Genomic DNA, 23,960 nt, shown 5'->3' on the forward strand with positions numbered 1-23,960 from the left:
TGGACACTTCCTTCTTCGCCAGGGTAAAGTTGACTTCACTTTAGAACAGCAAACTTCATTATGTAGCCTGTCTTTTAATGTACTACTGTAGTTTACTTTAGTTTAGATTATTTTAGACTGTATATACATGTAATCTAAGGTCATTGAAACGAAAATGAACTAATAAGCTACACCCCCTCCCCCCTCCACCAATTTAGTTCTCGCCAATTACCCCCATGTATATACAGTGCTGTACATTCCCAGTCACTGCCAAGTAGTTGGTCTTGAGGAGAGTGTAACCACATGTCTTCTCCGATACACAAGAAGTCACCAGCTGCTTCTTTTCGCCTGACAGTGGGGGGATTCACCATACAGGGCATAGCGCACGCGGAGGAACATGCTACCACTCCCATTTACGCTCCCTGCTGAACAGTGCAGTGACAGACAACACCTTCCCCTGGCCTTCCACCTTTGAACACAAACAAAATGTGTTTACTGAAGTGCCCGGCCACACCGGAGGCACCGTGGAGGAAATTAACCCCGTTCACTTGGACACCCTAAAACTAAATTTATATTGCACTTTTCACAAATGGAACATATTTCCCCAATGTAGATAAACAAGAAACGAACAAAAAACACTCCAGATTTCCTTTGAGCACTTCCAAATATTGATCGTATTGAATCACAGTACCTAGGGGTTTCCGCCAGACATTAACATAAAGACAATAACGACATGAAGAACAAACATTGCACTGGCCACTGACAATACCAATGTCCCTCATATTGCAGAACAGTCCACAAATGATGTAACTGTGCTCTCTGGTGTAGGAGGGTCTACACGACGAGTGTTCCATCTACACTGATGAGGTTTTTGAGACGCCTTCGGAAGCAGCCATTCATGTGGCGGAAGACTGTGACCTCACAGGAAGTGCCCTGGACAAGACTGAGCTGGAGAGGAGTCACCTCATGTTGTGGGTTTATCGAACACACACACACACACACACACCTGTGACTGAGGTGATTTTTCAGACAGTCCAATATATATATCGAAAAGTACTTCACGCCAAGCTCTCTACCGTAGCAGTATTCTCACATTCTGAAACTTGTTTTGCAATGTGGGGTATGGTGTGAGATTGCCATCAAGTCAATGGAAATTCTGTCCCGCCCGTGATTGTTTTAAAGCTCCACAGAGGTCTTAAAACTCACATGCTCCAGGTGAGGCTCGAACTCACAACCTCGGCATCACTCTGCTGGTTACTGTCTTATAAGTACCGCGCGCTAACCGATTGCGCCACTGGAGCCTTTTTTTTAGGAACTGTAGAGCTTATTTGACTTGCTATATAAATGCAGTCAATTTACACTCACCCAGAGTGAATTACACAGAATGGAGTAGCAGTAGCAGAATAAGCATTGATGCTTGCCAGGTTCAGAGACATGAATCAACAGAGAGGTCAAGTCAAGGTGTTTGACAGCTCTGTATATAGTACTACAGAGTTACCTAATGAGTGTAAATGAATGTAATACATTACAATTTACGCTCTAAAATAGCAGTCAAGCTTGAAACTTAAAACTCAAGGCATTACTGTGCTGTTTACTGTCTTATAAGTACCGAGCGCTAACCGATTGCACCACTGGAGCCTTTTTGAGCTGTAAATAGTTTCATATTGAGCTCTCTTCTTAAACAAGAGGGCACTCAATGAAATATTAAGACAACACACAAAAAATACTTCCATGATTTTGTCCCTCTACTACTGTAGCTATGTTATTCTTCAAACTGCCATGACTATGAGTTTTATTTATGGAAGAGATATTCAAGGGATTGAATTAAGAGTGAAATCCATTTATTTCAATCTAATGATAATTTTTAGTCATTAGTTAAAGGGGGCTCTTCTGCCCCCTCCCCCTATGCTCCCCTTTTCTCCCTCCCTCCCTCCCTCCCTCTCTCTCTTCTCCCCTCTTTCCATCCCTTTACCCAGGCCATTGGAGCGAGGTTGGCGCAAGTCCAAAGAAGGACCTTTAGTCCAGCCGAAGGTACGTTTGCGTCAGGAGGTGGTTAGCATCAATGGTACCCAGCCACGTGGCCAGCGCATCGTTGTGCCCGTCAAGAAGCTGTTCGCCCGGGAGAAGAGACCGTATGGCCTGGGCATCGTCGGCCGGCTCACCAATCGCACATACCGCAAGCGCATTGACAGCTTTGTCCGACGGCAGATCGAGGACATGGACGACCACAGGTGCAGTATGGCAGCTGGAAAGGGGGCCAAAGGGTTATCTTGTGCTGGCCAGGGAGACGATAGAAGATTGCTTATTGATTGGATATGACATTTTTAATCACGTCAGGGAGTTTGACTTTATTTTTCAAGTGAAGTCAGCGTTTTTAACACCTCCCTTTGAACTCTTATTGGATTCAGACGTTGTTAATGGATCTTGAAATTGAGGTTAATTATTTTCCCTCCTATAGGCACCAGGCGCCTAAGAACCCACCTAGTCCCAAACCACTTGGTTTATTGTACACCCACCTCTTCTATATGAGAGGCTGCTGTCAGGTTTGAAATATATTTGACAGATGATATCACTCATAAATCTGTCAAGCTTGCCTTAATTTAAGGTTTGTTACAGGGCATTGTCATCATCCTTTTCTCTGATTTCTGCAGAAGGGAAGGGGCTATGTTATTGAAACCGATTGCTTAAAGGTTTGGGCTCCAGATGGGCTCAAACTCACAACGCCAACATCACTTAGTTTACTGGTGGTCACGTTTTTGCTAATTACTGCTGCGTGTTAACCCATTGCACTACTGGAGCCTCTTGAGGCTTAACTGGAGCCTGTTGAGATTGAAAATGAATTTTCAAGTGATTTCTGCATTTGGAAGAATTCTTAACACCTGCCTTTAAAGTGTAAATTAATTCAGACATTGTAAATTTTTCCAACAAATGCAGCTTAACCCACTAAGACCTGAGGCCGATTCTAAAAATGCCTTCTAAATCTGTAGTTCTCACACTTTCAAGAGTTTTCAAAAATGTTCAAAAATAGCAAATGTACAAGCTTGTGACGTGCTGTGAGCTTGTATATCTGCCATTTTTGAATAGCAAAACGCAAAAAATCTAAAATGACACAGATGCTTTTCCGGTTTTAATGGTTAAAATTGTACTGTACTTGTGTTCTGTCCTAGGCCATTCTTTTCCTACTGGATCACATTTGTCCACTTGCTGATTACCATCCTGGCTGTCACTATCTATGGCATTGCTCCTGTAGGGTTTTCACAGCACGAAACTGTGGACTCAGTAAGTACTGTACAATTCAGTTCAGTTAGATTAGATTAGCTGTGTGGTTAATAACTTGGTAGTTGACCACATGAACCCTAACATCCCTGTTATGGGCATGTCCCACTAGGCCAATATTTGACTAAAATTGGTAAACATTTTGCAAAAATAGCAGATCCACAAGGTCACAATGAATCGCAACTTAACATGTGGTGAGCTTGTAGATCTGCTATTTTTGACAAAGATATTTGGCGTATAAAAGGGAAAAGGGGGGTGACCAAGTCATGCTCTGACCACATTATGCATAATCACTGTTATGTGAACTAAGATACATTAAACAGGGACCAACTAACCTTTTGATTGCCACTGAATAGTTTGCTGAGGCTCAGTAAAGCATTTCTGCTTTGGTGAAAAGCACAGTGTTGACAGACAACGTGGAGTGAAGATGCCACGATACCCAAGGTGACTGATATAACTGATATCAAATTGTTTGTGATTATATTTAGATAAAATGTTTTGTTATTATCTTTTGCAGGTCTTAAGGAACAAGGGAGTTTATGAAAATGTCAAGTTTGTGCAACAAGAAAACTTCTGGGTCGGACCAGGTTCTGTGAGTTCCTGCTGCACTTATGATTCATCATAAAAATTCAATTTTCTGTTAAAATAAAGAAAATAATATTAAATACATTCTGCATACACTCAGCCCTCCATAATTCATGATTAGTCATCATGTGCAAGGACGTGCAAGAAAGGGGTTATATAAAATATATAATAATTATTATTATTATTATTATTATTATTATTATTACTCAACATACATCATTCCTCCTGCAGGAGGCCCTGATTCACCTGGGGGCCAAGTTCTCCCCCTGCATGCGGCAGGACCAGGAGGTCCATGAGCTGATCCAGGAGAAGCGAGGCAGGGAGAAGGGCTCAGGCTGCTGTGTGAGGAACGACCGCTCCGGCTGCCTGCAGACCTCCCAAGAAGAGTGCTCGGTTAGTTTTGATAAGGCCCTAGGTTAAAGGGATAGTTCACCCCCAAAATGACTTTTTCTTGTTTTTGTCGCATTCCTAAGCCAATAATTTGATTACCGGCAGAGTCTCAGCCAGGTAGGAGACTCAAAGAGTCTCCATTGAGTCTCCCACCGGAGACTCTGCCGGTCATAACCAAAATCCATTTGGTTACATTTATACACTCTCAGAATTAAATGGACAATGAGGACTTCTATGAATTTGAATGTGTGTACCTTGTTGTACCTCTAATACAAGGCCTCTCTGTCTCTGTGTTCCTACAGAGTACTCTGGCAGTGTGGGTTAAGTGGCCTCAACACCCCAGTGCTCCTTATCTCAATGGTAAACTACGCCAGCATGGTGCAGTATGCCACCAGGACCCAAGGTAAGCTGTATAATTAATCGGGTTGTAAGTCATATGTTTTTGTTCGGTCTCTGATACGACCATGTTCTGTTACTTTTGGGTATCTGGGCAGCTTTTTAAGAGTCATCTCACTTGCCTTTTCTTCTCATAGGATTTGTCTGGAGCCTGCCTCAGTTTCACCTCACGACTGGCCTGATGACATCACAAAGTGGCCTGTAAGTACACACTATTGATAGTGAGGGACGGTTTATCGTTCTTTGTCTTTAAGTGAAGCATTGGCGGTCCACTCCTTATTGCTGTCCATAAGTTTATTTTTTTTATTATTTCAGATAAGGTTCTGCATTTCTGTAGTGCCTTTATCCAAAGCACATACACATTCATCCATTCTGATGGTGGAGGCAACCACTGTACCTCCCTCTTCAGAAGCAGTCATGGGTTCAGTGCTCTCTCCGATCGCCTTTCAGAAAGTCCAGTATATATTGAAAAGTACTCCTCGTCAAGACTAGAATTTCCACCTTGCTGACTACCGTAGCAGTAATCTGACATTGATTTCAATTGGACAGTGCACATCTAATGTTTGTCAATCACTTTTCAGTTGGTGGGTAAACTTATTTTGCATTGTGGGGTATGGTGTGAGTTTGCCATCATTCAATGTAAATGTGGTTCCGCCCGTGATTGTTTCAAAACTCACATGCTCCAGGTGAGGCTCGAACTCACAACCTCGGCATCACTCTGCTGGTTACTGTCTTATAAGTACCGCGCGCTAACCGATTGCGCCACTAGAGCTGTTATGTGTCACAAATGGTTTCAAACAAGACCGCAGTGAGTCCATGAAATGACAAGACAACACACAAAAAATACATTCATGATTGTGTCCAAACCACATATACATTCATCCATTCTGATGGTGGAGGCAACCACTAAAGGTACCTCCCTCTTCAGATGCAGTTAGTGTATGGGTTCAGTCTTTTGCTCAAGGACACTTGGAAGCAGATCGAGGAAAATACACTATATAATGTATAAGGCTTTCACCCGCCAATTGAGGCTTTCACAACCTCCATATTCCTTACTGTCTTGTACGTACTGCACACAGACCAATTGTGCCACTGGGGCTTCGGATGTTGCTGTATTGAGACAGAAATGAAATGAAAGTTGCAGTGAAAGTTATGGTTCATTGTCTTGATGGGTTAAAATGAACACAGAGAGGGTCAGCAGCATTTGACTTAGATATAATGTGTAAAACTGGTTATCTGTGCACACACACACACACGCACGCACGCACGCACGCACGCACGCACGCACGCACGCACGCACGCACGCACGCACGCACACACACACACAGCCGGTGCTGACAGCTGTTCCACCTGTCTGAACTGTAGGTGTGTACGAGGTATAACTCTGGGAACCACACCAACCTTCCACACATAGATTGTGCCATCACAGGAAGACCTTGCTGCATTGGAACCAAAGGACGGTAAGAGGACCTACATGTCTTAAGTTGATAGATTGATCTGTTTACCCATATACTCTATACTGTATTTGCTGTCATATGCTTTTAACTCTATTATTAGTGCCAGTCTTTCTTTTTTTAAGTGGTAGCAAATGGTAGCATCTTGCATGGCCTGCCCTTGTCCTAAAATGTTTTATATAAATGTATTTCTATTATTATGATTATATTTATAATATTGATATTCTTGTACTCTAGCTGACTGGTAACGCATAGAAAACACATAGTGAATAATGCCATCGATAGAGGATAATGGATGACAAAGTTAGTTGCCTGCCTGTTTTTCTTTTTGCCATGAATTTGTATTTGCTTATACTGTAGCTAATACATGGAATGATGTCTTGCATGTTGTAGGTGTGAGATAACTTCAAGAGAGTACTGTGATTTCATGAAAGGGTACTTCCATGAGGAGGCCACTCTCTGCTCACAGGTAAGATGAAGACATATACTCAACATGTCTTGTTGAGGGTTGATTTATTGTGTGGCTGCCTCCCAGGCAGTTTTGGACACCTCTGACACATTATTTGAATTTGGTTGATATTTTATGCATGTAGCTGATATGGGTGGCAGTTCCTCAGTCAGGAGGTAGAGTGGCCATCTGGGAGCTGGAAGGTTCCCGGATCGATCCACAGCTACTACTGGCTGTGTGTCGAAGTGTCCTTGAGCAAGACACCGAAACCCTAACAGTTCCGGTGCCTTGCATTCTTGCCTCTGTCGTCGGTGTGTGAATGTGTACAGCATAAACGTGTAATGTGTAACCATGTGTTCCACTGTTGAGTTGTGTATAATGGGTGAATGTGACGTATATTGTAAAGCACATTTGGAGTTGTTGAAAACTGCTATATAAATGCAGTCAATTTCTCACCCAGAGTAAATTACACAGAATGGAGTAGCAGTAGCAGAATAAGCATTGATGCTTGCCAGGTTCAGAGCCATGGATCAACAGAGAGGTCAAGTCAAGGTGTTTGACAGCTGTATAAAGAGGGCAGGGCAAACAACTGAGTTACCTAATAAGTTTAATTTAATTACATCCCAATTTACGCACCAGAATAGCAGTCAAGCTCAACTTAAAACCCACATGTTCCAGGTGAGACTCGAACGCACAACCTCTGCATTGCTTCGATTGATACATTCATACAAGTACTGAATGCTGACCGATTGCACCACTGGAACCTGTTGTATTTATCAACAGAAAGGACAGAATACAGTACTGTCTTTTTCCACAAGATGGCACTACAACACACAAATGAAAACACTCATTACAAACAGTAGATGGCTGATACTTTCCGTCTTTCTGTGTCTCCCTGCTTGCCTCTCTCCCACTTGGCCTACCTCTCTCTCTCTCTCTCTCTCTCTCTCTCTCTCTCTCTCTCTCTCTCTCTCTCTCTCTCTCTCTCTCTCTCTCTTCTCTTGAAATAAAATTTCAGTCTGATGAGCTTTAATGGTATGAATGTGAATGAATGAGACAATGGATTAAGTATAAACAGTGTACATAATATTTAAATCTATACATTCCAGGAATTGTATGTATGTATATCCGTCTGTATGCCTTTCCTTCACATACCCATACCGTTCATCCTATCGACTTCACGGAAGTCTCACTATCAAGGAAGTAAAGTGAGTGTGAAGTTGATGAGATGAGCAGTTCTGCAAAACCGTCCGGGCACTGCACTAGCAGTAATAATAAGAACAAGAAGTCTCTCTCTCCATCAGGTTGCCTGTATGGATGACGTGTGTGGCCTTCTGCCTTTCCTGAACCCAGAGATCCCTGACCAGTTCTACCGCCTCTGGCTCTCTCTCTTCCTCCATGCTGGGTGACTATCTCTGCCTCTCTGTTCCGTTTTGCTCCATTACTTCACTCCTCACCACCAGTGCAAGGTTGACCTGCACCTGCATATCGACAAGTGTCGATAATTGTCCATGTTGACCTTATTTGTCCCGGTAGGATCCTGCACTGCCTGGTGTCTGTGCTCTTCCAGATGACGGTGCTGAGGGACTTAGAGAAGCTAGCTGGGTGGCTGAGAATCTCCATCATTTACATACTCAGCGGAATCACTGGGAACCTGGCGTCTGCCATTTTCCTGCCCTACAGAGCTGAGGTATAGTTTTACACTGCATGAAGCACTGTTGTAAAGTACTATCCAATCATGAGTTTTTTTGGCAGCTTTTCGACATGGAACTAGCTGATTCTACTAAGGGAATTTAGTGAAAGCAGTGAATTCATTCATATTTTCATTTTCCCTCTTCCGTTCTCCATCCATTACCTGAAATTGGTCAAAGCCATCTTGAAGGATGGTAACACAAATGGGCAGGCAGTGATGTTATAATAGAGGAGGGGCAAAGTCTACATTCAACATAGTGATCTCATCTACAACTGAGATTAGAGCTTAAAACTTGCATGCTCCAGGTGAGGCTCGAACTCACAACCTCGGCATCACTCTGCTGGTTACTGTCTTATAAGTACCGCGCGCTAACCGATTGCGCCACTGGAGCCTGTTACATTGCTTTAGCTCACACATAATCATGAACAGACCCGCGACCTGAGGTAATAGAACCAACCCGGATCTGATTGACCATAATAAAACAAGGACCCGAATCTGTATGGATCTCAGGCATTGTCTGGTATTTTCGGTTCAGGTAGATCCATGAAATGACCTGAAATTGGTCACGGTCATCTTGAAGGATGGGGACACAAATGGGCAGGCAGTGATGTTATTATAGGGGAGGGGCAAAGTCTACATTTCATATAGTTTTCTCATCTACAGCTGAGATTAGAGTTTAAAAAGTTACATGCTCCAGGTGAGGCTCGAACTCACAACCTCGGCATCACTCTACTGGATACTGTCTTATAAGTACCGCGCGCTAACCGATTGCGCCACTGGAGCTCATGATATTGTCATAGCTCATACATAATCATAAACAGACCCGCGACCTGAGGTAATAGAACCAACCCGGGCCTGATTGACCATAAAACATGGTCCAGAACCTGTATGGATCTCGGGCATTGTCATAATTAGGTTTGAGGGGGATACAGCTGCGGAATCGAGCAGGCTCTGGTGCCGTGATCATAGGGAGTGCTCCCTCTGCGACTGGAGGTGCGGTTTGGAGTACAACTGCTTTGAGAATCGCTCCAATGGTTTACACACAACATAAACCAAGGTATATATTTGAAGAGCAAGAGATCACAGTAAACATCCATCCTAAACCTTCTTCCTCCACACCGGGAGGAAAACAGCATCTGAAAGTTTGATGGGATGCTTTTTTACACGTGAGGCTGTGACCACTTTTACATTGCATCTTATGAGCAGTTGGTTTCCCGGCCTCCTATAAGCAGTATTGTGTATTCAAATTTTGTCAGACCACAGAATAATATGTTACAAACCACCCAGCAAAATTTGAAAAACAATTTGAGTATATAAAAATTGGTTTCAAAGTATTGAAAAAAAATCACACCCTGTGTGAAGGTAGCGGCGCCTTTGATACATTTTGTCATCGATATGTGTTTATAATGTGTTTATAGCCACGTGTCACGTGAAGCTTGACCAATCACTTTGTTGACGGGTCTGACCAATCAGAGCGTTGACGGGTCTGACCAATCAGAGCGTTGACGGGTCTGACCAATCAGAGCGTTGACGGGTCTGACCAATCAGAGCGTTGACGGTGAACACGGACAAAGTCAGGTATAGAGCAGGATCCGCTCTATACCTAAAGGTATAGAGCGGCTAGCGGCGCTAATAAGATGTAGTTTTTCTGACAAGGGTTGTGGAGGGGGGGGGGGGGTGTCCACTGAAGGCAGAGAAAAAAATATTCTAGCCAGAGGTTGGCGATGCACTTTAGGGTATAGCATGGCACACTGGCCAAAAGATGGCAGTACACTCTGAGTCTAGGGTATAGCAGCAGAAACCTGGTATACCTTGGCATAATTCCTAATTACACCAGTCTTCTGTCATCAAGTGACTCTCATGACATCACTGAAACTCACCATGTGTCATCAGGTGAGGGTCTACATTTCACATAGCAATCTCATCTGCAATTGAGATTAGAGTTTAAAACCCACGTGCTCCAGGTGAGGCTCGAACTCACAACCTCGGCATCGCTCTGCTGGTCACTGTCTTATAAGTACCGCGCGCTAACCGATTGCGCCACTGGAGCCTGTAACATTGTCATAGCTCACACATAATCATGAACAGACCCGCGACCTGAGGTAATAGAACCAACCTGGACCTGATTGACCATAATAAAACTGTTCTGGACTGATCCCGTATGGATCTCGGGCATTGTCTGGTATTTTTGGTTCAGGTACCTCTATAGTGGACTGCTCACTGCTAATCACTTCTTTTTTTTTCCAAAGGATTTTCATATATAACATTTTCAAATGATTCCTTTGTTAGGTTCTGTTCATTCCCTTATTAGGTTCTTATATCATTTGTCCTTCCTCCTCCAGGTGGGTCCAGCAGGCAGTCAGTTTGGCATCTTAGCCTGCCTGTTTGTGGAGCTGTTTCAGAGCTGGCAGATCTTGGAGCGACCCTGGAGGGCCTTCGCCAAACTGCTGGCCATTTCCCTCTTCCTCTTCTCCTTTGGCCTTCTGCCCTGGATCGACAACTTTGCCCACGTCTGTGGCTTTATCTCTGGGTTCTTCTTGTCCTTTGCGTTCCTGCCCTACATCAGGTCAGTGACAGAGAGTCTGTGGGGTCATATTAGATGTGCTTCAGTGCATAGAAATGAGTCTCTGGTTATATATGGTGTACAGTATATGTGGCCTTGTATGACATATGGGTGGTGTTGGAAATACAGTGTTTTTACCAACAGCATAGCAATCACTGCTTCCAGACAAATTATGTAGTGAAGTTGTAATCAGTAACAGTATTATGATGTATTGCAATCCGATCAAAATATCCACCAAATATCCACCAGCTTGTTTATTGTGCTGCTCATATAATCTATCATAATGTATAAATGAATTAATAAAACATTCATACGCTATGAAAACATTTATTATATGACTTCTCCTTCCCAGTTTTGGACGTTTGGACATGTACCGAAAGCGGGTCCAGATTTGCATCTTCCTGTTGGTGTTCTTGGGCCTGTTCTCTGCGCTGGCCGTGCTGTTTTATGTCTATCCCGTCAAGTGTGACTGGTGTGAGTACCTCACCTGTATCCCCATCACAGAAAAGTTCTGTGAAAAGTACGACCTCAACGCCCACCTCCACTGACCGTGGCCTTCAACATGGACAAGCTGGATTATTGTGGAATAGAAGCTCTAATCTTCTTGAGTGTACTGTTTTGGGTTGGATTTGAATGTCAGCGCAAATATCTGTGGAACATTACCTTCTGATGTGGTGAGATGCTAGCCTGGGATCCAGCCTGATTCACTACGCTCGGCTGATTTTTTTTTCTCACTTTGTTTATCAGTCTGGCCAGCCTCCGATTTGACTCGTATTTCAATTACGTAGGCAAGTCAGGAAGTGACTCGAGTTTTACATTGGACAACACTGGTCCCGGCCCCCCTAAAGACCAATCAGAAGCCGTGGGTCATTTTCACCCGTGCTGTGAACGGAGATAGGAGGCTTTCCAGACTGTATAGCGAGTGAGAAAAAGAAATCCACAGAACGTAGCGAAGCAGTCTGGATCCCAGGCTAGGGAGATGCTAAGTGGAGGTACAATGTCACTATCAGCTCACTGAATTCAACAGCTGCTTCTGGAACTTACGTGTAACATTACGGGATGTTATGATGGCTCAAGCTGGAACAGAATGACACATTGGAATAAGTGATCACTGTATGATCAAAACAAAAAAGACTTTGTTGGAAGCATGATAACTTGGGCATTTGTGTACTGTACACGATACCGTGCATGGGAACAAAACGTATGATTAGGAGTTAAATAGAAACAACTAAAGAATGAGTTATGTGTTTTGGATCTCCAGCAGGCATACTGAGAGACCAATCAGAATCACTTTGACAGTGAATAAGGAACTATAGAGTAGTATTTGAGGACAGTTCAATTCAGTTACTAATTCATTTGTTGCCTCTCCTCTTGGAAAACTGTTACAATCTGTCTCGACAGTAGCCTCCAGTGGTGAAAACAGAATATTACAACCTCAGATGGATGCATACTTTCCTTTTGTATTTTCTATTGACATAATTGTGTTTTAAGTATTATGCAGTTACTGGATGTCTTCACTACAGGGATAATAAAAAATACCCTAACTGTGCCTTGTTCACACACACACACACACACACACACACACACACATGCACGCACGTGAGCGCGCGCGCACGCACACACACACACACACACACACACACACACACACACACACACACAGTCTGAAGATGCCATATACCCCTGTATGTGTTTCCATTACCAGGAATAATATAAAAGGGGCTCTTATTATTCTAAAGCTAATAATGCATTTCACAAGCACAGGTTTTGAAAGTTTGACCGAAATTCCCCCGAGGCTTGATAAAGTGGTATTGTATTGTATTTTATTGTATTGTAAATCACACACGGTTATTTTCTGACTGAACTGCAGTTATGTTTACATTGTACAGGCATTTAGCTGACACTCTTATCCAGAGTGCAACCAACAGTGTGTAATGTCTTGTCAGTAGGTGTAATGGTCAGATGCTCCTGTGATCCTACACTGCAAAATCCAGAGTATTATTATTTTAACTCTGAAAAGACGGGGGAAATATATCTGTATAAGGGTCCATTTTTACACTCTCATAGTTAATTTAACCCTCAGGATGTTATTATGTAGAAGACCAAGAGCTTAGAGAGTAAGTAGAATGAGTTTGTTTTCATGTTTAATCAGAGCAAACATGATTGAGCTGCGGAGGGATCAAGACTACAGGAGAAGGGCTGAATAAAGCCTGATTCATACTTTGTTGCAATGACCCCAAACATGGTCCTAACCACAGCCTCAAATGCACTTGTTCACAGTCCATAAAAGCACTGGACACCTCCGGTGACCCCCAGGGGTCTTTGGGGGGTTCTGGAGGGGTTATCACCTCCAACAGCAGACAGTTGTAGAAGTATTCATCTAACCAAATAAATCTTCTTGTATACTTGCCACAAAATGTTTGAGAACCACTGCCCTAAAGAAAATATAATGCATGAGATGGCACATGAGGTGACTGTTTCACCTGTAATGAGAGCACATGTAGGCTATGTTAATCTGTTACCCCATGTTCAGCTGGTGATGTGTGTCTTTAAATGGGAGCTGCTCTACTCAAATGAGTTAGATATCACTGAGGCATTTGGAGAATAACATGTTTATTATTTTATTTTAACTGTTTTGGTATTGTAATACAAAGCAGTGAATTTCAGCATGTGTTGATGGTAGCATATAGGCTTGCTTTAAATATCATTCAGTTAAATGAAAGGATTAGACCTGAACTTGGTGAGCTGTTTGTGCATTGAATCTAAAAAACATGCAACCTTCCTTTTTTACATCAACTTTGGTGCTATTTTTGTTAATCAAAAACAAGTTGGGTGATAGCCAATTCCTAGTATTTCTCAGAAAGCTAAGAATCTCCTCTTTTTCTAAATGTATTCAATGTGACCATCAGCTGATTTTGGTAGAGCAATCACATATTCTCTATGGTGACGTTTTAGTTACCTAAAACTATAAACACTGAGACAAACTGAACATTTGTGTCTGGGTGTTGTTTTTTCCTTTTCTACCCCACATAAACCTACACATCAATCACTTGGTGTGTGTTGGTTTATCAGAATAATAAACAAAGATCACATTAGTTTACTGTGTGTGTGTGTGTGTGTGTGTGTGTGTGTGTGTGTGTGTGTGTGTGTGTGTGCGTGCGTGTGTGTGCGGGCGCGCGCGCGCAGCAGAGTGCCTTAGAACCTCTGCTTACCAAAAGCCTCATCTCCTGCAAGTTAATGGTTAAAATGTTGGCTTTCGGCAGGCGGGGCTCCAGGGTTCGAATCCTGGGTGGTGCTTGTGTGCGCGATATTATTTGTATCAAGCTCGTGACCCTAATAATAAATACTATTTATTGATTGTTAAACAATCGTTCAATGTATTGTATTATTGAATTGACACATGGGCTAGAAAAGAAATTATATTACAGGAAAAATGAGCCAAAACGCGTTGTGTAGCTAGGGGTGTAGCTACTAGCAGCAGACAGGTGGCCTAATTAGCGAAAAGTAAAACGCAATTAGGAAGAACATTACAGATGATTCATAGTCATACTTTTGTCCACAAACGTGGCGTTGTTAGCTTGAAGATCTGTTCTTGTCAGCAAGCGACACCATCGACGGAGTTGTTGCCTACAAAATGTTTACGGATAGATGGCATTTGTTTATGGCGACGTGTGGGATATTTTACACTCTGCCTGTAGTGACCATAGACTGTATAAATGAGATGGACAAACCCCCTCCGCTGCTTTCTACAGACCGAAAATGAATCCTTTGCTGCAGACTGTGGCTCCGCCATCTTTCACTACGCGTCAGAATGAGTTCAGACCATTATTGGTTGGGTAACTTGTCAATCAAGAGCGGGGGGCGGGGAATGAATGCTATTGGTTGTGTAGCGTGTCAATCAAATCATCCCGCCCCTCCTAGAGAATAGCCTACTTTATCGTCAATTTTATAATAAATAGAACCATAATTTAGCAAAACGCATATCCTGATGATTGAAAGGAGACTTTAAACTAGCGACTGGAAGCATATAGAATTTATGACAATTTTTATTACAGTAAGAAAATCGAGTCTGAAAGTTGGTAAAAACCCATCGGCTTGCGTTAAAATAAATTCTTTCTGAACTCACAGGTCGGCACGGGTGAAACAGCGCCTCTCGCTGGACATTTACTAAACATCCGGGTTGGCCTCATAGTAAATATCTCAGCCTTGCCCCTTGGTAGTGACACATACAGGAGACGATGCTGTGCGAAGGAGATGTTTAAGTCGATTCGGGGCCGGGGGTGACAACATAAAGTGGACGTACTTTAAATTGAACGTGAAACCTGCCAGGCAGACTAAAGGACTTTGCATCCAGAAATACAGAAAATTGTCTTTATGCGGCCTGCAAGCGAGCCCCTGTGGGGCCCATGCAGGCTATGTGTGGGCAGTGAGGGCTATGCCAAGCCCGCACCAAGCCTGCACAGGCCCATCGCGGGTTTGCCCAGGTGATGCCCACAGCTGTGGTCTCACCGTGGGCTTGCTGTGGGCAGCCCACACTTGGGGCTGAGCTGGGGCTAGCCCATAGTGGGCCAGTGTGGGTCTGTCCGTTCAGGGCCAAGAGCAGATTTGTACCTTTGGGCCCCATGCGTTTTTAGTGTGGGCAGCCCATATTACATTCCCACATCATTTGACGCTCTTTTCTTGAACTTGGAACTATTTTTTGAGTGCCGAAGGCAACCACTCCTATATCTGGCTTTGTCTGTGTGTCCGTATGTATGTATGTATGTCTGTATGTCCGTGTGTCGACCAAGCTAACATTGGTCAAGCATCACGCGACACGTGACAATATGTTGAAAGGGTGTGCTTTGATTGGCTAGCGAGACGCATGACGAAATAGAGCCCTATAAATAGGTGTGTCACTTTGAAACATTGTTTACATGTTTCAAAGTGACATCAGTGCCATCAGCCAAGCTAACGTTGGACATGTTAGCTTGGCTGATTGAACATGTTAGCCAAGCTAAGCAAGGCACCACTCACTTCACACAGGGTGTGTTTTTTTTCTAGAACACAGCATATCACTCCACTTTCTACAACATTTCACTGTATAGACTAGAGCCTGGAGCCTCACATATCACTCCGCCTGTCTGTCTGAATCTACATGCAGCCACTCATCCTAGTCTTCTAACCCTGCTGAAAAAAACAGCACAAACCAGCTTATGATGGTTGCTGGTTTTAGCTGGTTTTAGCTGGTATTAGCTGGTCTTGGCTGGTCTTAAGCTGGTTTAGATGGTATACCAGGCTGGACAAGCTGGCCAGGCTGGTCAGGCTGGTGTGTCAGTGTAATTGGTTAGCTGGGCACTAAGCTGGATTCTGCTGGTCTTTGCTGGTCAGCCAGCTGGCTGGCTGGACTGACCAGCAAAGCCAAGCTGGTAGCTGGTCTTTGCTGGTCAAATGGGTGGACTGACCAGCAAAGACCAGCTTACCAGCTAGACTTAGCTGGTCAGATGGCTGGACACTGGACAGACCAGCAAAGACCAGCTTAGCAGCTGGACTTAGCTGGTCAGATGGCTGGACACTGGACAGACCAGCAAAGACCAGCTTAGCAGCTGGACTTAGCTGGTCAGATGGCTGGACACTGGACAGACCAGCTTAGCAGCTGGTCAAGTTTGGTTAGATCAGTGATTCTCAACATGTGGGTCGAGACCCCCAGGGGGATCCCCACATGATTTGGGGTGGTCCCCAGATGATAGTGAAGTGACAATTTAAGGACCTTTAAGACCTTTTTAATACCTTAAAAAAATGAACATTACTGCATCAAAAGTAATCAACAAACGTTATACTATAAAAAATGGTCAAACATTGGCCAAATTGTCAAATAATATCAGAAAGAGGCAAACATTTTGAAAATAGCAGATCTACAAGCTTGAAGATCTGCTATTTTCACAATAAAGTCTTAACTAAACGTAATGCATCAACTCCTACATTCCAAGTGCTTATCAGGGTGGGGGGTCCCCAGTTCAAATATGATTATTTTGGGGGGTCGCAGCCTGAAAGGGTTGAGAACCACTGGGTTAGATCACTGTTTCCCAAACAGTGGGTGGGGACCCATTTGTGGGTCATGGACACATTTTTATGGGTCACGAGGAAAGATCCCTTTTTTCCGTTTCCTACAAAAATATATTATATTATTATTTCAAAAATCTAAAATCTTCCAAGCAATTTCAAAAATCTAAAATCTTCATCAATAAAAATACTAAAATCAAAAATGTATCAAAATAATTTCATTAATACATAAAAAAATCGACGAAATTCCATCAATTAATAAAAAAAAAACGCCTTGAAAATAGCAGATCTACAAGCCCGGGACGCGTGGTGAGCTTTCAGATCTACTATTTTAACTAGTTTGGATCCCGGGGAGTCATCATACCTGCCAACATTAGACTGTGAAGATTTTCTTCCATTACAATTGCCCCCCCCCAGTATATATATACAGTATATATTATTATATATTTTTAAATTTAATTTTACATTTCTTGTCCTTTTCTTGTGATGTGACATAAATAATATATTGAATAATAACCATAATAATAATAATAATACTTATTATTATTATTATTATTATATTAATTATAATAATAATAATTATTATTATTATTGTTATTATGACAAAATGCATCCAATAACTTATTTACTTCATATGGCAACTTCCTGAATGCCAAAACAGACCGGTGCTATGGTTACTAAAATGAACAGATCTACAGATCTACATCTGGTCGCCATTCAACGCGTTGTGAGCTTGTAGATCTGTTGTTGTTTTTTACACGCAATGCATTCTGGGTTGTGAACCGTGTTGCCATATCTGCTTATTATAAGCGACTTTGGGCTTGTTTTTCTGTGAAGTTGCTTGTAAATATTGGTAGTTAAGTTGGTTGCTTTTTTGGGGGTTTGTTTCTAAAGTGTAGTTATTTGGGCTTGCTTCCATTTTTATCTATTGTTTAAACCAGTTCTCAAACATCTGCATGTCAAGGATGCCCAAATTAATGCATTTTTCCGCAGACCCCCATCTGTTTCAAATAATATTACAAATATATTTAACTTTTTCTTTTTGAAAATAGCAGACCTACAAGCTCACAACGTGTTGCAAATGCGACGCACTGTGAGCTTGTAGATCGGCTATTTTCAAATAGCCAATGTAGGGTTAAGGCTTATTTTCATAGACCTGGCTGCTTATTTCTCTCACAGAATCTGGCAACAGTGAGAGCGGGGAGAATGAAACGCTCGAGCGACTCGAGCTGCGCTCTCACTTCTAAATACAGTTAGACAAATTGCGTACCTTTGGTTTCATTCAAATAATTATTAACCGACTTCAGAGAAGATAAAAGAAAGAAGAAGAAGCAGACATTTTAGGTGAGTGTTGACACACAGAAATACTATTTATGTAGACTTTAGCCTACTACTGTTACTGTAGGTTATTGATAACAACTGTTGTCTGGAGTCACCACCACCCAACTCTATGATCACGACACGTTGTTTAGCGATTTAATTTGTCTTGATAAAGGGATTTTATGACAATAATTTCAAGAAATGATAGCGGGATATACAATATAATTTATAATATAGGCTACTACTAGCCTACTGCTTGCCTATAAGGTGAGTTTTTAATTATTAATAATTATGTTTAACAGCAAATATTTGTTATAGTTTAAGTGTGATGTTGTGTTGGGGTTGTATTTGAGTACATTTAGCAAATTCAGATATCATTTCAGTAGAATAGTATAGGCTAATGTTTAGCTAATGTGTCTAACACACACACACACACACACACACACACACACACACACACACACACACACACACACACACTCACTCTCTCTGTGTGTGTGAGAAAGAGCACAAATAAAATGAAAACTTAGACAGAGGTCTTCAACAGGGGGTCCGCGACCCCTAGAGGGTCCGCGGAGGTACTGCAGGGGTCCGCGACCCCTACCTAGGGGGTCCACGGAGGTACTGCAGGGGTCCGCGACCCCAAGGGGGTCCACGGAGGTACTGCAGGGGTCCGCGAAATTGTATCTATTTTTGAATAGCTTGTATACATGATTATTGTGCAATTGACAGATTGTTGATAGTATTCACATTGGGTACATAGCCACCCTTGGTATGTGTATATATATTCATACCTAAAGGGAGTGTCCATGTGTTAAAGGTTTATGGCACATTCTGTACAAAGCTCTCCTCGCTCATGTCAAATACTGCAGGTGACAATGTAGTAATACTCACTGTACCTCGTACATGTATGTTTGAATTAAAAGCTTGAATATATTAATCTATCTATTATTTTAATTGCTTAGTATTGAATGCACAATAACATGGTATGTTTATACACATGAATCACACTATAGGCCTACATAATTATACCATATTTGTATATAAAACATTTTAAAAACGTTGAAGACCCCTGCCTTAGCTTGTTGTTGATATATTGACAAAATGTGCATGGTCTGAATGCATGGATATAATGCTTGACATTTGAGAGCCACTGTTGTAGATCCTTCAATGCTCAATAAATCCATCATTTGTGCACAGGGAGTCTTATTTGACCACCGCCTGTATGTGAGAGACTGCATTGTTGACCACCTTGAGTCGTCCGCCCGTCCGTCTGTCTGTCTGGTGTCCAAACTGTCAGCAGGTAAGATTGGTATAGCTTCGGTCTAGGCACTTTAACCTCATATACATTGGCTATTTGAAAATGGGCTTGTAGATCGGCTCTTTTAAAACAAACGCTTGAAAAAAAATAGAAGGATTTGGACCCTTTTTTTAAGTTAAACTACACAGCCCAGCCCCATACCCTCCATAACTCCATAGGCTTGCAGCCTAATTCATACATTGACATGATGGTGTATTGAAATTAGTTTGGGCAGATAGGCTATTTCTCAGCAGAATGTGTAAGAATTCCTAACTGAAAGAAATGCCATTTCTATAGAGCACCGAAGTCCTGACGTCACTGCCAGTAGAGAGTGCATTCCGCAGGTTCATGGCTTTACTTTTTGTATTGATATCTTCATTGGGGAATCTTAGATCGCTTCATATAAGAACTGTGTTCCAAAAATAAACACACCACCCTGGTGTTTTTACTCATATGGATATGAAGCATTGACTGAAGGTGTAAATGTACACATTTACCCAAAGAGTAACACAATATAAACACTAGAAACGAGTCAAACAACCCAAAGACTACATTTCCCATGAACGCGGCTGCTGTGGGGACAGTGATTTCAGACCCGGAAGTAGTAGTTCTTAAGACTTTTAAGGCAGAATTAAAGGTAGGGTAAGTGATATTTTTTGGTTAAAACAAAAAGTATTTTGTTGAAAGGTTAAATCACTATATTCTGATAGTAATCATTGCTATAGAGTGTTTTTTCAGTAACAGGAGTCTCCCCGTCTCTCCAGCTCTTTAATAAACAGAAAATACATTTTTAGGTAGGTGTCAAAATCTCAGCCAATCAGGAGAAAGTACCCATTTTTAAGCTTCATTTTTATAGTGTTCCAGTTCCATTTTTTTCTGCTCATTTCTTATTGTCATCACTTCAAATTTCACTTGTTTAATCTATATCCTGATTGAGTTCTCTATCCTGATTGGAAAAAATTGGAAATGAAACTAAAACTGAGACGAAAATGTATTTTGTGTTTAATAAAGAGCTGGAGAGATTCCTTTAAAAAAAGATTCCTTTAACTGAACAAACACTCTATAGCAATGAGTACTATCAGAATATAGAGCTATTTAACACTTATTTCAACCAAAGCAAATCACTTACCCTACCTTAATTCCATTTTCGCCAGAAACAGGCTGTATCAAATATGAATGAATATCATAAACGATGCAGAGCCACCCCCCTGACAAAAACGCCAGGGTGGTGTGTTTATGTTTGGAACACAGTTCTTATATGACGTGATCTAAGATTCCCAAATGGGGATTTCAACATAAAAAATAAAGCCACGAACCCTGGAACAGCGCCCTCTACTGGCCCTCTACTGGCAGTGACGTCAGACTTCGGTGCTCTATTAAACAAAATTGTAAAGACGTTTTCACACCTGGTTACGTTTGACTACACAGCCATTTGAAGAAAGATAATTTATTGGACTGTAAATAAAATAGCAACACAGTGCATGCATACAGTACAGATGAGTGATTTACATTTGACAAACGGCTATTGATGTCGCACTGTAGTTAAATGAAATAGTTGTAATGTGATGCATTTGTATTTGATTTAATCATGGTCCAAAGGTGCAGTATGACAGGAGATGCAGTCGACCCTAAAGTATTTTCATATTTTCTTATATGTCCCTCTTTGAAAAATATGTTTGGACATCCGCTGACATACACCATCATTTGCCCACAGGGAGTGTGAGCCACCTTCCACCTGCAAGCTGTCCTTCACCTGTGGCCGTACCCCCTGCTGTGAGACGCTCTCTATCAGCAGCAGGTATGTTTGATAACACCAATAGATACATAGATACATCATGGACAGGAATGCCCACACACGTCACATCTGGATTTAGCATGGTTTATGTATGTTTATGTCTGCAAACAAAGTGTTAGATTTTTTCAGGACTACCATAATGTTGAATGAATCACTTGGAGTAGCTTCCCACACAACACACTTTAACAGGTAACCTAAGAATGGCAGCTTCCATTGTAAAATCTGTAGTTAACAAGTAACCCAAATGGACTATTTGTGTCCATTGGATTATACTAGTTAAATTAACAGAGGGTTTACATGTTGTATGACGAAGTAGAGCTTTCATTTACAAAAACGAAACAAAAAAAGATTAAAGGATGTTGATACAAGGTTTCTGCCCGACAGCAACGAATAAGAAATTGCTTCCTACACAAATTATTGTTTCATATAAGCCTATTTGTTTTTATGTTTCAGAGGCTGTAAGAAAGTAACGCATTCATCCAAGTCCTCAGGATTCCGATGTTGAGAAGGAGATTAGGGTGTGGCTGCGTAATTCAAGTGACAGAGCGGGTGGACAAAAGGAGCCCTATCACAGTCTGCCAGCTAGCAGTGAGGCCCCAGTGGAAGAGTAAGCTTTGACAATGAATACTTAGGTAAAAGTATAAATATGTTAGAGTGTGTGTGTGTGTGCACACACACACACACACACACACACACACACACACACACACACACACACACACACACACACACACACACACACACACACTCTGCTTGCACATACAGTGTATATACAATGTTACAGCCTTATTAAAAAATGTTACTCAACATTCTCCAGACTATACCCCATAATGACAAAATAAAATAGATGTTTAAGATGTCATGGCAAATGAATAAAACATAATCACACCCAGTGAGCGGTGATATTTATGAGTTATTCATTTCATCATGCATCTTGCTAGCCAATCACAGCACTTCACACTGGGTGTGAAGATTATCAGCCTATGGGTGTGTTTTCCACAGCATGGCGTCACAGCGAAAGACACATTTTCACGACTGAAAAAAAAATTCACCACGGATGGGTCCTAAACCCTCTTATAGGAGCGGTTGCACCTCTAAAAAAAAAAAGACAAAATCACATGTGCATAAGTATTCACACCCTTTGCTATGACACTCAAAGTTAAGCTGAGGTGCATCCTGTTTGCACTGATCATCCTTGAGATGTTTCTATAACTTGATTGGAGTCTGCCTATGGTAAATAAAATTGATCTGACACACGGAAGGCACACACATGTCTCTATCAGGTCCCACAGTTAACTGTGAATGTCGGAAAATAATCAAAAACATATGTTTTTATTTTGTCATTATGGGGTATAGTGTGGAGAATTTTGAGTAAAACAATTAATTTCATCAATTTTTGAATCTCAAGGCACTGTATGTATATATGTATACACACACACACACACACACACACACACACACACACACACACACACACACACACACACACACACACACACACACACACACACACACACACACACACACACACACACACACACACACACATAAAATATTTATTTTTATATATTTCCAGATGAATTCAGCCATGAGAAAGGACTGGGCAGGTTGTGAGGAGTACAAGAAGAAACATTGTGGAATTCCTGTCAGTTTTGCAGAATTTACTCAAGAATCAAGTCTCAAGGCTGGCCGGTGGTATAGGGGACTCGCCGTTGACAGGTGACTGGAGGTTGGGGAGTGGGTGACAGACTGAACTGAACTGTTTAAAATAAAAACATAGTTAGTGGTGAGTTATTTGCTGAAAAGGGGCAAGAATGATGCCCTGATCTCACCAGGAGTGATGGTAGTCTACCCAGAACTCCTTAGGTAGGGGGGGAAAGGACTTGTGGATTGCACAGTATGTACAAACAAATGGTTACTCTCATACTTTGCTATTCTGAACCTGAACAGAGTTATTTGCTTTTATCGTTGTGTATGTGTCATGCTGTCTGTGATATGGACCTTGAGTCTGAAATAAAGATTGAATTGAATTGAATTATTTGTATGTTACTTGAAATGAATAGCAGGTGAACAGAGAGGTGCAGCATGCCTATTGCCTATCCAGTATATGTTCAGTGACCACTGGTGTAATCTGTTTTATAGTTGATTCATAATATGCCCACTTTGCTAAGTCTACCAATGTAGCCTTACCTAAAAAAAAAGCCAAGTCTGCCTTGGGCCATGTTATCTGCTGAGATGTTGGTGAAGTATGCTACATTGTAACTGCACTGATGGAGTGGAATTGTGATACATTGCCATCCATAGTGGGGGTAGTGTTGTAAAATTGTAAAAAATGTCTCCTTTAAGAGGAGTCTGTGACAATAGGATTTGGTTGGGGTGAGAGAAGGGTTATTGTATGTTGTATGTATTGTGTATTATGTATGTATGTATGTTGTATGCATTTGTCTATTGTATAAGTTGAGGAAGTGAAGTGAACTTGAAACGTGTTTGATGTTGCTGGAGTTATAATAAACTAACAGTGCCTGAAGAAAAGAGACCGTTCATTCACCATTGTGCAACAGGGAAATAGTAATAAAAGATACAAGTGGGTTCTACCCCAAAGTTAATAGGCGGAGACCGACGCAAGTATTAATTTCGGCTGTGGAATTGAACTTGATTCAGTTCCGCCTTAGTCTGGATACTAAGAAAGGAAAGGTTACACTGGTTTTATATTTGCCAA

The 23,960-nt window shown here is 41.8% G+C and overlaps 1 protein-coding gene and 1 long non-coding RNA gene across 5 annotated transcripts in view; both read left to right on the forward strand.

The window, feature by feature from the left end:
* rhbdf1b (rhomboid 5 homolog 1b) overlaps window positions 1–12,453 on the forward strand; it is a 56,699-nt gene extending 44,246 nt beyond the window's left edge. For 3 of the 4 annotated variants that reach the window (XM_084077705.1, XM_084077702.1, XM_084077703.1), the window contains 14 exons: window positions 1–23; window positions 808–950; window positions 1,956–2,210; window positions 3,147–3,258; window positions 3,773–3,847; window positions 4,072–4,233; window positions 4,533–4,633; window positions 4,764–4,827; window positions 5,992–6,086; window positions 6,474–6,549; window positions 7,833–7,933; window positions 8,065–8,218; window positions 10,564–10,787; window positions 11,137–12,453. The exon at window positions 1–23 is cut by the window's left edge and continues 100 nt beyond it. In XM_084077705.1, the coding sequence (XP_083933831.1) occupies window positions 1–23; window positions 808–950; window positions 1,956–2,210; window positions 3,147–3,258; window positions 3,773–3,847; window positions 4,072–4,233; window positions 4,533–4,633; window positions 4,764–4,827; window positions 5,992–6,086; window positions 6,474–6,549; window positions 7,833–7,933; window positions 8,065–8,218; window positions 10,564–10,787; window positions 11,137–11,332 (1,781 nt within the window). In that variant the 3' untranslated portion in view covers window positions 11,333–12,453. Of the gene's footprint in view, window positions 24–807; window positions 951–1,955; window positions 2,211–3,146; window positions 3,259–3,772; window positions 3,848–4,071; window positions 4,234–4,532; window positions 4,634–4,763; window positions 4,828–5,991; window positions 6,087–6,473; window positions 6,550–7,832; window positions 7,934–8,064; window positions 8,219–10,563; window positions 10,788–11,136 lie in introns of those variants that run through there. The other variant, XM_084077704.1, reaches the window with a different exon arrangement.
* A 5,586-nt stretch (window positions 12,454–18,039) lies between these two features.
* LOC311059708 lies at window positions 18,040–21,853 on the forward strand. Its single transcript, XR_014602188.1, has 4 exons — window positions 18,040–18,170; window positions 19,347–19,449; window positions 21,161–21,244; window positions 21,695–21,853. It is a non-coding gene; the product is annotated as an uncharacterized lncRNA (long non-coding RNA).
* Window positions 21,854–23,960: the final 2,107 nt, after the last annotated feature.

This window comes from Gymnoscopelus microlampas (genome assembly GCF_963454915.1).
Source record: "Gymnoscopelus microlampas genome assembly, chromosome: 14".
NCBI classification, from domain to species: Eukaryota; Metazoa; Chordata; class Actinopteri; order Myctophiformes; family Myctophidae; genus Gymnoscopelus; species Gymnoscopelus microlampas.